Below are 14,755 nucleotides of genomic sequence, written 5' to 3'. Positions count from 1 at the left end.
TACAAGAATTATGTTACCTATCCAATGCCGCAATCCCCAGCTTTTTTGGGCAATTATTGGCCAAGTTATGATGTTTTGAAAAAAGGGGTAAAAAAAACAAAAAAAAAATAGGATTTGGTTTTTGTCATTTTTGAAAAAAAATCGAAATTTTGAAAATGTGGATATTATCACCTAATATGACAGAATATTATGTTACCTATCCAATGCAGCAATCCCCAGCTTGTTTGAGCAATTTTTGTTCAAGTTATGATGTTTTGAAAAAGGGGGAAAAAAAACAAAATAAAATAGGATTTGTTTTTTGTCATTTTTGAAAAAAAATCCAAATTTGAAAAAGTGGATATTATGACGTAATATGACAGAATATTATGTTACCTATCCAATGCAGCAATCCCCAGCTTTTTTGAGCAATTTTTGGCCAAGTTATGATGTTTTGAAAAAGGGGGGAAAAAAACCAAAATAAAATAGGATTTGGTTTTTCTCATTTTTGAAAAAAACGGCATTTTTGGAAAAAATGATATTATCACTTAATAGGACAGAATACGATGTTACCTACCCCTACGCACGATGTTGGAAGTAAACACACACAGGAGGAAAAAAGAAGAGCAGTTTAAGGACAAGATTTCCAGATATTTATGTGTTGGATTTATTGAAATATGTATCCACTCGCATTTGCAAAACATTTTGTGTCTGTAAAATATATACATACAGTAAAATGGACATTTTCTAGCAGCAACATTGAAATCTGAAATGAAATACTCTCACAGTTGTTTCTTATTAGGTGTGAAAATAAATCAGCTCTGCATGCGATCTTGTAAAATGTCTGTGATGATGTGAAGCAATATTACATTTGCTATGGCATATTTGTGATATTTGCTTCTGCAAATGGGAGCAAATACACAAACCACATTTAATTCCTCTTTGGTATGAAAACAGCATGGACGTCATCGCTCTTCCCCTCATGCCACAGCTCAAATTCGGCTTCCAGAGCCATGCTAACCACTTTCTCTGCAAAGCCCTCTTGTTGCTGTTTGTTTACATCCAAAATATACCTGCAATACAAACACAAATGCAACAGTGTCACAACAACTCTTTATCAGCCAACTTATAGATGCAGCTGTAGCAAATATGAAGAGGTACGACACATGCAAACAAGAAAATGCACCTCTTAATTAACATAGCTGTGCTCATGGTGACTGAAGTGTCACCATGGTAACAAGCCTTGTTACAATAAAAACCCTCACTTGGCCAACTCCACGACGAGCACAGCGTCTGGTGCTGCAATCTTTCTCACCATCGGGCCCAACTTTTGCACGCAGCTTTACAGCATTGACCGTGGGGGAAACGAAAACACAGACATTAAAAACACGGTCAGCAGATCGAGTTGTAAGTTATTACATTTGTATTTAACACATTGTGAAATGTTTGCTTTGTGTAGATATTAGAGAGAGCATGGTCTCACCTGAAAGAGAAGTAGATGGAGTTAAAGAAGTGGGAGTATTTCGGTTTTTCTGGCAGTTTATCAAGTGAGTCCAAAGGCAGGAAGGTCACAGAGATCCCACTCGGATGCATCAAGTCTGGAGAGGATTTCAGAAAATTAGTTACTGTTTTTCTGTCTACTAAACATCTCAACAGGTTTCAGGAGGCTGGGAATTGACCTACCATTGATTGAAAACCTTGTAGACTCAAGTCTTGTTTACGCTTCTTGAATATATTCAAACATGTACACCCTGAACCAAAAACGCTGCAACATAATTACACTATATTGTTTGCATCAGTGTAAGCTGTGAGTTGAACAGGTTTGTCATTGCGTGCACTGCACTGAAATTCACCTAAAGACACAGGACTGCTAGAGTTATGAGCCATTTACCGTTGACAGTGACAGATTTTCGCTCAGACTCTGATGACAGCTGCTCTGCGTCAGACTGAGAAGTGTTGGGGCAGCCCCATCTACTGGACATGGAGTGGAACAATTCCTGTAGATTTGCAAAGGAGATATCCTGGGCGGTCTGTGGATACGAGGAAAGGAAAGGACATACATTACTTGCACAACTTAATGTAGCTGTATGATTAAAGGAAGCGGATACAATAGTTATAATGTATATTTTACCTTTATGTGTCGCCCATTTTGTGTTTTCAGCATGCCCTTGTCATCAGTTTCAATGCCAAAGGAGAGGTAAGGGCTGGAAACAATGTCTCCCCAGTAGCCCCTGACAGCCACTTTGTTTCCTTTCTGTCCACATACACAAACAAAGTCCCTTCATGTCATCGTCTTGCTGTTTTGTAGAGACAGTATTGCGCAGGAAAACAGACGGTTACCTGACTGAACACTCTGGAAGAGAGTAAACTTGGATTGGTTATTTGGTAGACACCTTCCCTCATTTCAAACGCCAAACCCCTCTCCCTCCATCGCGCATATTGTTGTTTGCTGATGACACCGCACTGCAGATACAGAAAGAGCGTCCATCGTTAATCGATTCAATCCTTCTAAATTTTGCCTTAAGTGTCAGAAAACCAAGGAAAGCACACAAAATATCCAAATACCCCTTTTTCGTGCAGCTTCATTTTCAGGTCCCAGTCAAAGCAGCCAATTTTTGAGTCGTAGCGGGTTCCAAGGTGCTGCCTGACCCGATAATCCCAGGCTTTGGACATTAAGATAGGAGCCACACTCTGAGATGAAGATGATGAAGACTGAGTTTGGTTCCACAACTTAAATATCCTGGCCAGCTCATCTCGCTCCTTGAACTGTAGGAATATCAAACAGTATATGTGAATTTAGTCTATGAACAGGCATCAACGTCTGAAAAAGAAACAAAAAGGATTGTACCTTGAGAAGAGTTGTGTTTAGACAGGAGTGTGCAGCTGTCTCTAATGTTTCAGTAACAGACAGAGAGAGGTGCGATGCTGCATGTCTCAGCGTCTCTCCTGTCTGACTGCGGATCTCACCGTTCCCAAAAACCTCCAGGAAAACCTCTGTCTTTTCTAAAACAAAAATATAAATATTATTTAAATATTTTTGGACACATCTTGTACTTATTTATAACGTGTTTTTCTTTACAAAATTCCACAAACCATTATCACCCATGCTTTCCTTTGGCATCAGTGCCAGGTAGAGGAGCAACAGCTGTCTAGCCACCACCTCCATGCTGCTTTCTATCACCCACACCTGCAGTGAAGCACAGAAAATAAGGTTGCAGCTCACAGTTGTGTATATATATCTTTGTTCTCAGGGATTCAAAACCAGTTTAAGTGACCGGGGGGGCTCACATGAAGTCTCTCTTTGTCTTGCAAACCAGAAATGGTCTTCAAAATATGTCGTGTATCTCCACTGCCGACTAGTAAAACATTCACATCCCTGCCGCGTTTTACAGGGCCTGGTACAGGAGGACAGAGTTTACAGTAGTTAAAATACAGCACACTTCGAAATGCTAACCTCAATGATTTATAAATGACAATTGTGTCTGTCATTTGTAATTTTGTTAACTTAATCTTTATTCAGATTATAAATTATATAACATTATATATATTATTATTATTATTATTATTTAGAAATAAAAAGAATTGTGCATTTCCCAGTTATACTTTCTGATTCCGTGTATGAATCATTATATTATATATTACCTTTTAGTATAAAATGTTTTTATATTACTTATGGTTTTATATTAAGGCATTGAAAAAAAGTATTTGAAATTAAAAGGCGTGCTTCCAAAATGTAACTAAAAATATATATAGTTTTAGACTTTTGTTATCAATATAATAACAGGCAAGCACTATACAGGTTATGAACCTAATTACTATTGATCTGATGCACCTGTTTGGAAGGACCACGCATCCACGTGGACCTCCTGAGGCACCCACCTGTACTCAACAGGTCTCGCGCAGGACTGAAGCCCCACCAGGTGATGCAGCCCGCTCCCTCTGATGCCCGCCCGGCACTCATCCTGTAATGTGGTCGAAGAAATTAGACACAACAAGCCCGGATATCTGACAGTAAACTGTTCAAGAGTCAAGCTTTAAGGTAATGTTTATGACAATGCAGACACGTTCAATTGAGGTAGCTTAGCATCGCCTAGCACGAACGGTAACCCAAGCAAACATTATCATACTTGGTCAAACCAGTGAAGCTGCTCAAGGGGCACAACCCCGTCTCTTAGGTCAATACTGTGATAAATAGTAAAGCACATAGCCCAATAATTTCAAGTGAAATAAATGTAAGGATAAAAACGTACCTCAGTCTGACAACAGAGTAAAGTTAGCAGATGACCGTCTCGGTTTTAAAGTTTGGGTTCTGTTGCTGGGCAACTATTTCTGGATGGGACGAACAGGCGCCATCTACCGGCGGAAATATTGTTGGATCATTTTGTTTGCTGAGTCTTAACCCCATTTTTTCAGACAGTTTGAGAGAGTGTAATTTGAGTAGCAGTCCGTTTCTGTAACTGACTGCATAAAATCATTAATTTAGAATATTTAGCAAGTAAAATGAATGTGTAGAAAGATGTTTTAAAGCCCAAAATACTTCCCTATTTGTCTTATCAGTGTAACAAGGAGTATCTAGCAGCAGACTAATGACATTCAAAAAAACAAATGCAAAACACTGCAGTAACTCCGACCTCATACATTTGCCAAAACTGACCTCTAAGTTTCCTTACTAGTTTTTTAAGAGCTTCCAGCCAACTCCAAAAAAGTTGTATCAATTGTGATATCTAAACTTGTGGTATTTGCTAAAACATATTTTAGGCAACTTTATGCACAAAGAAACTGCACATCAACTAATCCTAATTGTATCAAAGATGAGAGAAGCATTGATGTGAAACTGTCCATTGTGAGTTTATTTTGAAAAGATCCAAAGCATTACAACAAGTTTTATTTGGGACCTGCACCACATCACTACAAAAGGAGCACAGAGGCTCAGTGTACATGTCGTGAGATATAGATGCTCCACCATGTAACCAGAGTAACATTTCAGAACACAGTTACTCTGATATCCTTCTTTTATGCATCCAAATGTTACTATTCCAATACATGAGCATACAATTGTTTCCAAGTATACTACACATAATATTGGTTTACAGTAAGGTAAATGGGGGGGATGCCAAGTTACAACCAAATATTGAACATTGTCTGTATATCACACAGACACATACACACACATACATACACAAAATAAAGTATCTTAAAAGAAACAAAATCGATACAGTAACATCTACATTGGGAAAGCATCAGGATTAACAATAAGTAACATATCGGCAGGTTTGTCACACTGAAACAAGGTGCGATTTTAACGAGGTTTAGCTTTGACAGCTGCATCGACTTCTTCTTCTGGCAGGAGAGTGTGCCACTGGGCCACTGGACGTCTGGGATTTGCAAGCATATCTGACCAGTGGCGCAGACCGACTCCTGTAGCTCCATAACCCATGAAGGTCTTTCCAATGGGGTCATTGCTCCCAAGTTTATCATAGTCAAACACTGTGATGACCACTTGCACTTTCTGAAAGACGGAAAGAAAGAAATCATTCCCCATATCAACACGGTAAACTCAGAACTCATTTTCTGTTACATTTTAAAAATCAATATTGATATGAACACAGTGTACCTGTATCTGCTCGAATGGGACCTCAAAGCTGAAACTCTCATTAAAGTAAGGGTTCAGTGTGTTTTTCTTGACTGTCGTCTTTTTCTTCTTAATCCGTTTTCCATTTTGCTGCAGAACAATCTTCACATAGGGATCTTAAGGAAGAGAAGAGAGGATGATTTTGTGTTTTGTCGGGCTATTTGAATTACCCCATGAGATTTTTGTTTTTCAAAGAATAAAACATTTACATGAAGGAGATCTAATTACCTGATAAACCACCAACATCCATTTTCTTCAGATTCTTTGCCTCCATGATGTTCACGGTCAGTTTTCCAGCAGTGGGTACATAACGTAAAGAAATGCAAATATCGCCCAGTTTCTCTTGCTGAAAAGAAAATATTATGGATTACCACCACGTTAAACCTAATTCAGGAATACGTCATTTATAAAAGAACCGCTAATCATCACAGTTTATTTGTCTTCTTAAAGGAAGGGTATAATATTTAGTAACAATAACACAACCTTACCTCTTCCTTCTCACCGCTCTCAACGTCTCTCCATTGTTGCATCGGCTGACCCAAATCAACGCTGTTCATGGGAATCTTTATCTCACCAATCATATCATGCTTGGAGAAACGGTCAAAGTCGAAAACCTGCAGCACCAAAGTCTTTCCGCCCAACTCTGCATACGGGATCTACAAATAAATGTTATTACAGCATTAGGATGTTTAATAAATAATGGGGGGAAAGTATACAATTTTACTAACATGTAACAACAAGTGCATATCCACACAATGGAGACAATCCGAAACATGCTGCTTCGATATTTTTTTGCGGGGAGGGATACCTTGACTGACGCCAGTCAGGGAATGAGGGAATAAAGATGAGGGGAAGTAGAGACATAGGCCAAACTTCTGCCTCACAAAGGGTAAAAAGTGACATGTCATCAATGACCTGGATCACCAACAAAGGCCGAGACATAAAGAGAAAGAACAAACTGGCAGACAAACACAACATCAGCCATGTGGTACCTTGAAGATGAAAGTCTCGTTGAACACTGGGCATAAGTTCTTGCGCTGAACTTTGGTCTCGTACTTCTTCTTTTTGTCTGGCAGCAAAAACACTTTGACGTAGGGGTCTGAGGTTCCCCCCATATCCATAGCAGCAAGGTCCTGAGCCTGAAGGATTCCAACTATGAGCTACAGAGGAAAGACAGGAAGGGTCTGAATTAAAAACACATTCCTCCCTGATAGTGATTTGTTGAGTCTATATTAAAATAATTTCATATTTTTTGACTTGTTTTCACACAGGATCTACCTGGGCATCTGTGAAGTTGTAGTCCAGCGAAAACTCCAGTCTGCCCAACTTTTCCTGTTCCTTCTCCTCTTGCTCCCCTTCTTTCTTGACATCCCCCTCCTCCCGGAAAGAAAACACCAGTGATTTGAAAATTCATCATGAAGATTTGGTAAGATTAAACAATATTTCTGGTGATGACATACCTTCTCTCCAGTCTCTCCATCACCTTCTTTTTCCTTCTTGCGGCGACCTGTTTTCCTCTCCCTCACTTTTTTTGGCTTTTTCTTTTTCCCACAGCATTTCTTGAACATACAGAAGATGCAGCATGCCACCAAAACTAGGACCACCACAACAATGGCTGCTACTGCCCACACAGGAACTGCAGAATAACAAGAAGGTAATATCACTCATTAGCATTAGTATGCAAAAAGGGAGTATGCTTATAATGTCAGAAAGGAGGGAAATTTTGTTCCCTTGATATGTGACCTTCACAATCTTAGCAATAGAAACCCCACAGAAACATAGGCAAAAACATGTCTTTGAATCTGATCTGTAGAAGTCTTAACCTTTAAACTCTACTCCTGTCCAACGCTTTGAAATAACTCTTCCTATCAGGATTTAAAGAGGATTTAAATCTTTCACATCTCGGGATTACATCAAAGAAAAATCCGCTTCTCAATTCAGTTCACTCCTGCGGTCAAAATCAGTCCAACTATACTGTACTGAATTTGCTGCTTCTTTCTGAGGTGTTTCTGCGGGTTCTTATGAGCATTTCATGACCTTGCACTTTTAAGCACTCGTCTATTAAGGGACAGTTTGCTGAGCATGAATGTGTGTTGTCAGCAACACCCTTCTCCACAATCAGATAATAACACACTCTAAGCTGGGAGTGGTACAGCCAGTCCCCAGCAGTGCAGCTAATTATTAAGGGCCTTACTGAGAGCCCTTCAGCAGTTGTTAGTTTAAGGGGAAAACAATGTACGTGCTCTTCTTCCACATACAGTACCATTTCATAGGTATGAACGTCGAAAACAGTTGGTCAAAGGATCAGGAAAACTACAATTCTACAATATCTTGAAAACATTTTTTAATAAATTACCATAAATATAGTGTTAGCCCTAAAACTGGTATGTTGCCTCTTATAAACAGTAACTCAAGACTTAGTTAATTTCAGGTAAATTAAAGTACATTAATAATTTTGTAAACTCTATAAGGAGCTTACTTGGGAGATGACCGAGTTCATTCATGAACTTCTCCTTCATGTGGTTGTATTCGTGGCCGTTGTGATGTTCTGTGTGCGAGTGCTCATGGTGTTCCGAATGGGAGTGCTCATGATGGACCGGCTCTGTAGCTTCCTCGGATTCTGGTTCGGACGGCTCCGCAGCCCTCCGGCCCCGGACCCCGACGCTGCCCAGCCTCATGTCAGCTGTGAAAACATCAGAATCAGTGCTGTGGTGTTTGTTACGTTGTCTGTGATGTTGGCTCCTGCAGTCAGAGATAACACAACCTCGTATGTGCGCTGTGTAATCCCTATGTCCATGCGTGGCAGTACAGTTCCAGAGCATAGGACATCTCTAAGCCAGATGCTCAACATGGCTGACCCTAATCCTACTGTTACTCTCATCCACTCTTTCATCTCCCCCGCCCCATAACCCAAGCCTTCACTCCCGCTCGTTTCTCCCATCCCCATGTTTCTCTCGTCACTCTCTCTGCACGTAACTGGATTAAACTGTTGGTCTACAATATTAATCCAGAAATCCCAGATTCTCTAAACTAAAATAAATAGGAGTTGGTCTCCTCCCTCATTCTTCCGCCCATGGAGTTTTCTGGAATGACGAAGACAAATTTCAAATGAAACACAGTGAACTATTGGGCAATTGATGAGAAATTTCTATCTTTCTGGTTTTAATGAAAATGGAATTGTTCCATTACAATTTAAACCAAGACATAACATAATTTAACCAAAAGTTACGTTTTTTTGGTGGATTCATCGAAACCTATCATTTGTATAGTTGCAGGACCTTTAAAAAAAGAAAATGGAGACTAAAGTCTTAACATTATTGGGATCTGTTCACAATTATACTTGAATATTATAAAGTGTGTGTTAGGGGTGATTCATAGGAAACTGCAGGAACATCATCACATCAAAAGAATCCATCCAAAAGTGAGCCATTCCTTAACGTGGTAAGTTCAAAGCCAAATGTGAATATGTCATTAAAAAACAAACAAATCTCAATAAAAAAGTGTCGATTTTTCCTCGCAGGTATTTTTTTTTTTCAATGCAGATCTCCTAATCCTTGAAATGTTTAAAGACATACATATTTATCTTACCTGTTGATATGTCCCTTTAATTCCCTCTATGCCGCCAAAGCCTTTGGAGCAACTTTTAGTTAGAAGGTTATTTCTTGTTGCTTCCCCTTAGGTTATTGTTGTCGTCACACACCCATCGTTCCTTCGGTATGCTGCGCAGTCTGTTTGGCAGTCTCCCTACAAAAACCCTTTCTACCAAAGCTAAAGCGCTGGCAAATCACTAGAGCTGCGTAGTGATTTAATCCCCCCCCCCCCCTCTCCTCCGGATACTAGAGCGCTGACAACACATCTGTTGCTGTATGTCTCTGAATGAAGGTGCATAGAGAGCAACAGTCACTTTTTCTTAAATTACTCCACTGTTAAATGTAACACACCTTTAACAGTTTTAGGGCTTCTCCTTGTGAGCAGAGACTGTTCATTAGACTGAGGAAACATGGCAGTGGTGCTTGTGTTTATCCATTTGATTGAAGAGATTGCAATACATTAGGCCTACACTAATCCTCTCAGCATAGCTGTCCTCGCCGTCAATCGGCAATCTACCAACAACTCTCACTGTAGGTGGATATTCCACCCTCCCCATCCCCTGGTTTACCGCTTTACTGTACAAAACACATAACCGCATTTAGAGCACTGCGAACAGTAATCCCAGGCTTGCTGCCACATGTTTGCACTGCTACATCTGGAGATCTCAGTGGCTCCAATCCAACATGCAACAGCCTCCTCTAATAGATAACTAACTAAACTGCATAGTGAAACAAAACGAAAGAACACAATACAACATCTATTCTATGTAAACACCATTGCTCTCATGTAGTCATATTTGCTGGTTCTGAACTAAATTAATAGAATAATAATCAAATATTTTTTACACAACTGTACAACACTATACAAATCGTAGTGTTTATCTTGGGTGTGTTTCAGAACTGTTTGTCTAGACCCAAACTGAAACATTTAAAGACCACGCCTTGCTGTGAACAACCGTCAAACCCTCCTGCAACTAAATCTTATCTTTGCTGAAACATGTAATTCACTGAAGCAGCAAGGTCATTTTTAACCACACGCTGGTAGCCTAATGTTAAAAATTAAGCTCCCCCCAGCAGTGACTAAGCAAAGTCCCAGCGTTATCTTTATAGTGTTCTATAGGGACAGACATGACATAAGGAAAAGTACAGACTGTGTTTAGACTGCATGTAGGATCAGATGATCTATCTGAACATACAGTTGTTAAACGGGTTGTAAAAAGCACCAACAACAATGATGTGTCATCATAATCTGGCTTTATTCAACGGTTCAATGATTTTTTCCAAACACTTTCTAATTAGTTCAACATAGTATGGAAATATTGTGAAGGATAAACCTCTGACACTGGAATGCATGACACATGATATAAATGAATCTAAAAGGATTGAGTATTTTTAACAGCTGGAGAAAAATATCAGTTTTAGCACCATATTATTGAGAACATTTTTCAGGTGTGGTTTTCATGACAAAATGAGGTATTTCTGTTTTTTAGCTTTGATCTTATCTTGTGCCATTTGTACAAGAATTACATTTTTGCTAATCTGAAAATATTGAAGTTTTCTTAACGGAGAAAAATGCACTGTTGAGAGACTTCTGCTCTCTTGACACTATGGATCATTTAAAATGACAAGCATACTTCACTGAATGGTTTGACCTTTACAGTGTGTGTTTATCAAAGAGGTATTCTCCCATTGCACCGTGTGTCTCAGATGCAGTGATGCGGGTCAGACTGCCAATGTAATCGCCCAGCTTCTTGATGGTGTCGTGGCTGTCTGGGAGGAAGTGCGATTCGAGGAAGTCACACAGCTACAAAAGAAGGAAACCAGGAAAAAGTGAGTAAGACGCTAAACATACTATACAAGGGGGTCACAAGGGGAATAATAAAACAAGGAAAACGTTAATATTTAAGAAAATAAACAAACCTAAAAAAACTGATTTTGCATAATGTTCAATTTGTGCAAAGATAATGATCAACACTAGCTTTTTTTTCATAATTTACTATCTGAAAGCTTGACAATCGCCTAAGAACAAGTAGCAGTTGTATCCATCCAACAGTGCCACTTACATGAGGGTCAGTATGGGAGCCAGCTCTGCGGTGCACATCAAGGACACAAGTGTTGAGAACCTTCTGGTAGTCCAGGGAAAAGGACATTGCATCCAGACCCCCTCTCCAATCCTCTCTGCTTGGTTTCTAAAATAGAAAGTTGATACTTGGATAAATATATGTTTCAATTTTAACAATAGAGGCTTGAAAATGACACCACAAAAACTGGACTTACAGCAATAGTCTGAAGCAAAATCCGGCCGCCTCTCATGTTCTGATATTCCAGCAGCTTCTCAGCCTGATCCCTCTCTTTTATGGAGCGCTCCAGGAAAAACGTGGAGAATTTAGGCAGGGCAACATCATCCCTGTCAAAATACATCCCCTACAAGAGATGAGAGAAATAAAGCATTTTACAATATCAGTGCAGTTCCAAACTTTCAAAAAGGGCCATTTCTATTGTTTATTTCTGTGCAAACACAGGCCTTAAATGCAAAGCATGACAAATGTCACAAGTCATATGGACTGGTGACATATTGCTGTGCATTAACAATACTCTTAAAGAAATCTTACCAGAGAAAGGTAGGCATAGGATGCATTGAGCTTCAGGTTGATGAGTTTGTTGATGTCTCCTTCGGTCTCAGCATGGAGGTTTTGTTTTACCACAGACTGCATTTCTGCAAAACAAAAACAATATTGCAATCAATGTGACTGGTACATAGGTGAACCAACTCCAGTTTGAATAAAACCACTGCTAAACTTCAGACGGATAAACGTGTCTGTCGTGTTGTAGCACAGAGCAGTGCAGAGGACAAACAGATATATCTTACCTATGCGCTCTTCCAGCTAACTTGGCTACCAAATGCGTTTGTTCACTCTCCCTGTGAAGTGAGCTAATATAGGACTGTGCGTCTGTGTGTGTCAGCTTTAATGCACCCGGTGTTTAACGGCTTCAGTAAAATATCAGCCACGCTGTCGTCATGTGTTTATGAACTGAATTGAGTTCAGGTGGGATGTGCCTTTAGTCAACAAGCTAACGCTAACTCTAGAACATTATGTTCACTGAGAAATGAATAGCTATACAGTTAGATTAAGCAAAGACATAAGCCTTGCCTCAAATGCCCCGAATTCAATAAACATGAAATAGTGACTGACGCTATCTTCACGTTTATTACTGACAGTTAGCTGAGGTTACAAGCTGTTAGCAATTAATTAGCTTCAACATTAGTTGACATAAACGACAAAGTACGACAGTTAGCACAGACTGTTAGTTACATTTGCTTTTGGTCACTCACCTGTTAGCAACAGAAACGCTACCCCACTTCCCCAGTACTGTTGCTGGCTTTATCTTGTTTACAAAATAAGAAACCCTCCCCGGGCTAACGTTAGCTTGTTAGGGCTTTAATGTGCATGTATCTGTGCATCTCTACTGCCCTCTCCTGTGTTTTGGACACATTACATCAGAAACAGTCTGTCAGTCCATAGGTTGCATGTCTACCCAAACCTAAACACAACGGTAATGTTTTGAATAAGAGTGACCATATACTGCTGATTCATTACAATGACACATTTCTTATAACGTGACATGAACAAAAAACAAATGACTGCATGGGGATCATGCTGCAATCAATCCGGAGGGTGTGCCACTCACAAGGGAACTGAAACTGTTAGGTTCTCAACCCCAGTCCCAGAGAAAAAGCACTGATTTCACTGAAACTTGTGCTTTTCTTATATTATACTTCCTAACATGTAAAACATATATATATATTACACAGTAGTATTCATGTGTTAATAACACCAATTTTCAAAGTTGAAAACGAGATGCACCGATATATCGGTGAGACGGGGGGGGGGGGGGCGTCTCCTCTCCTAAGCGAGGAGCTGCTGCTGCACGCTGCGCATGCTGCAGGACTTCCGGCCCGTGTAGTGGGGGTCTACAGGATCGGTAAATTAAATCCATCATTCAGTGTTGGAAGGCCGTCGTTTATATTTGTGACTTTGTTACACTTGCTGCTACACACGTTAACTTCCAGAAACTTACTACGGCTCGCCCAACCTCTCTCTCGCTCTTACACATGCACACACGTATCCCCCACTCTCTCTCTTAAAGGGTGTACAGGCTGCCTTATGCTACTATTACAGTTTAAATAGTAAAACATCGGCATCGGTAAAATTGTTATTCTTAACATCGGCATCGGCCGACATTTTTTCAATCGCTGCATCCCTAAAAATCTTTCAAACTAATCATAGTTGATAAAAAAAAAAGCCCAATAACTTATTTGCATAACTAGTTTGAAGTAAACCCGTCGTATTTCCTCTGATTATGAGCGATCTGAGGCTTCTGTTTTAAGGAATGAGCTGCCGTCGACAAAATAAAGGGAACCCTACGGAGAGCTGTTATGTTTCTTAAAGCATAATCAAATATAGGTCAAGAATAATTGACCTATATTTGATTGATTTTGCTAACTCATAACTTCAATTATGAGGCGATATACCTCACCTCTAATGAGGGGCCCAGCCCTTTGTATCTCTTTCTGTATGTGGCCCTCAGGGGAAAAAGTTTGGACACCCCTGGTGTAGAGGATAAGAAGAATACATGTACAGGAATATTTCTAGTTGTGTACAGATACACATGGTGCACAGTATGACCTCATATCCTTTCAGCCTGATTCAGACTTTGATAGACTTGAGATGAAATCTTACTTCAAGTTACTACTGAATTTGATGTCTGCATGGAATAAGACTTACAAAACAGGAGCATCATGTATACATCATTTTATATATTAGTTACTTTAGACTGCAGATGGGCCATATATGAAATAGGCTACAGTAACTTTGCTTGTTGAATTCAAATGCTTTTCATTACAAGAACTGGTTATAAATCATTGCATTTAAATATATATATATATATATATATATATATATATATATAGCGCCTTTCCAGGTGCTCAAAGTGCTTTACAATACATATTACACATATTAGACATGTAACACATCAATACTGTGGACAATACCCACAGGAGCAATTTCGGGTGAAGTCTCTTGTCCAAGGACACAACATCATACAGTCGTGGTCAATGTCAATGGTTATGCTCAATATCTTACACGGAAGTTCTATTTATTGTGTATGAGAGAGCGATTATGTTGTAAAAATATATATGTTATATCATTTATAAAGGTCATTTCCTCCTTATGTTTCCCCAATGAAAACGTTGGACAACATTTTCTCTGATAAACCAGCACTTAAATTGTGCTCTGAACGATAAAATGGGACCATAAAAACGGTCACGACTTCACTTTCTGTTAAAAGTTAGTTGGAGATGTTTTCTGCTTTTAGTTCCTTATAGATCTCAACCACACGGAAGCTATAAATATGACTGCCTGCCGAGACAGAAACCAAAAGAAAACCTGCTTCTCTGTGAAACCAGCCCAACTGAAGAGACAACACAGTTATTTAACTCCTTATTAGAAATCATTAAAATAATCCTCTAGAAAAGTTAGAAAACAATTCAAATATA

General features: G+C 39.4%; 3 protein-coding genes across 5 annotated transcripts; all 3 read right to left on the bottom strand.

Moving 5' to 3' along the window:
- Positions 1-415: 415 nt before the first annotated feature.
- Positions 416-4,306, bottom strand: LOC134871259 (dynein axonemal assembly factor 3-like). Its single transcript, XM_063893953.1, has 12 exons — positions 4,227-4,306; positions 3,856-3,938; positions 3,265-3,371; positions 3,070-3,163; positions 2,825-2,979; positions 2,542-2,742; positions 2,317-2,439; positions 2,108-2,230; positions 1,868-2,006; positions 1,460-1,574; positions 1,242-1,316; positions 416-1,049 (listed from the first exon to the last, which is right to left on the bottom strand). Exons 2-12 carry the CDS (start codon positions 3,935-3,937, stop codon positions 908-910), a joined length of 1,356 nt encoding a protein of 451 aa, XP_063750023.1. The 5' UTR covers position 3,938; positions 4,227-4,306; the 3' UTR covers positions 416-907.
- Positions 4,307-4,805: 499 nt separating this feature from the next.
- syt5b (synaptotagmin Vb) lies at positions 4,806-9,396 on the bottom strand. 2 transcript variants are annotated; one of them, XM_063893954.1, is made up of 9 exons: positions 9,197-9,396; positions 8,088-8,291; positions 7,069-7,244; positions 6,887-6,985; positions 6,601-6,768; positions 6,097-6,264; positions 5,837-5,954; positions 5,591-5,724; positions 4,806-5,485 (listed from the first exon to the last, which is right to left on the bottom strand). In XM_063893954.1, exons 2-9 carry the CDS (start codon positions 8,284-8,286, stop codon positions 5,276-5,278), a joined length of 1,272 nt encoding a protein of 423 aa, XP_063750024.1. In that variant the 5' UTR covers positions 8,287-8,291; positions 9,197-9,396; the 3' UTR covers positions 4,806-5,275. The 2 variants fall into 2 exon arrangements, with proteins under 2 accessions (XP_063750024.1, XP_063750025.1); XM_063893955.1 differs by having other exon boundaries at positions 6,887-6,982.
- A 1,039-nt stretch (positions 9,397-10,435) lies between these two features.
- On the bottom strand, positions 10,436-12,699 carry zgc:56095 (Ferritin, lower subunit-like). 2 transcript variants are annotated; one of them, XM_063893824.1, is made up of 5 exons: positions 12,533-12,699; positions 11,811-11,914; positions 11,476-11,622; positions 11,262-11,387; positions 10,436-11,002 (listed from the first exon to the last, which is right to left on the bottom strand). In XM_063893824.1, the coding sequence occupies exons 2-5, from the start codon at positions 11,910-11,912 to the stop codon at positions 10,853-10,855; spliced, it is 525 nt and encodes a 174-aa protein (XP_063749894.1). In that variant the 5' UTR covers positions 11,913-11,914; positions 12,533-12,699; the 3' UTR covers positions 10,436-10,852. The 2 variants fall into 2 exon arrangements, with proteins under 2 accessions (XP_063749894.1, XP_063749895.1); XM_063893825.1 differs by lacking the exon at positions 12,533-12,699 and adding an exon at positions 12,068-12,452.
- Between the last annotated feature and the right edge of the window lie 2,056 nt (positions 12,700-14,755).

This window comes from Eleginops maclovinus, chromosome 10 (genome assembly GCF_036324505.1).
Source record: "Eleginops maclovinus isolate JMC-PN-2008 ecotype Puerto Natales chromosome 10, JC_Emac_rtc_rv5, whole genome shotgun sequence".
Classification (NCBI taxonomy): domain Eukaryota; kingdom Metazoa; phylum Chordata; class Actinopteri; order Perciformes; family Eleginopidae; genus Eleginops; species Eleginops maclovinus.
This window is presented reverse-complemented; position numbering and strand designations above follow the sequence as displayed.

Excerpts from the sequence above, each read along its gene's own strand:
- zgc:56095 (XM_063893824.1), bottom strand. The coding sequence starts at position 11,912 with ATGCAGTCTGTGGTAAAACAAAACCTCCATGCTGAGACCGAAGGAGAC. Across the intron at positions 11,388-11,475 it reads TTTTGCTTCAGACTATTGCT|AAACCAAGCAGAGAGGATTG; the intron begins GTAAGTCCAGTT and ends TTTCTATTTTAG. Across the intron at positions 11,003-11,261 it reads GCTCCCATACTGACCCTCAT|CTGTGTGACTTCCTCGAATC; the intron begins GTAAGTGGCACT and ends CTTCTTTTGTAG.
- LOC134871259 (XM_063893953.1), bottom strand. The coding sequence starts at position 3,937 with ATGAGTGCCGGGCGGGCATCAGAGGGAGCGGGCTGCATCACCTGGTGG. Across the intron at positions 2,743-2,824 it reads TAAACACAACTCTTCTCAAG|TTCAAGGAGCGAGATGAGCT; the intron begins GTACAATCCTTT and ends ATATTCCTACAG. Across the intron at positions 1,575-1,867 it reads AAAATCTGTCACTGTCAACG|ACTTGATGCATCCGAGTGGG; the intron begins GTAAATGGCTCA and ends AATCCTCTCCAG.
- syt5b (XM_063893954.1), bottom strand. The coding sequence starts at position 8,286 with ATGAGGCTGGGCAGCGTCGGGGTCCGGGGCCGGAGGGCTGCGGAGCCG. Across the intron at positions 6,986-7,068 it reads ATGGAGAGACTGGAGAGAAG|GAGGGGGATGTCAAGAAAGA; the intron begins GTATGTCATCAC and ends TCTTTCCGGGAG. Across the intron at positions 6,769-6,886 it reads ACAACTTCACAGATGCCCAG|CTCATAGTTGGAATCCTTCA; the intron begins GTAGATCCTGTG and ends TTTCCTCTGTAG.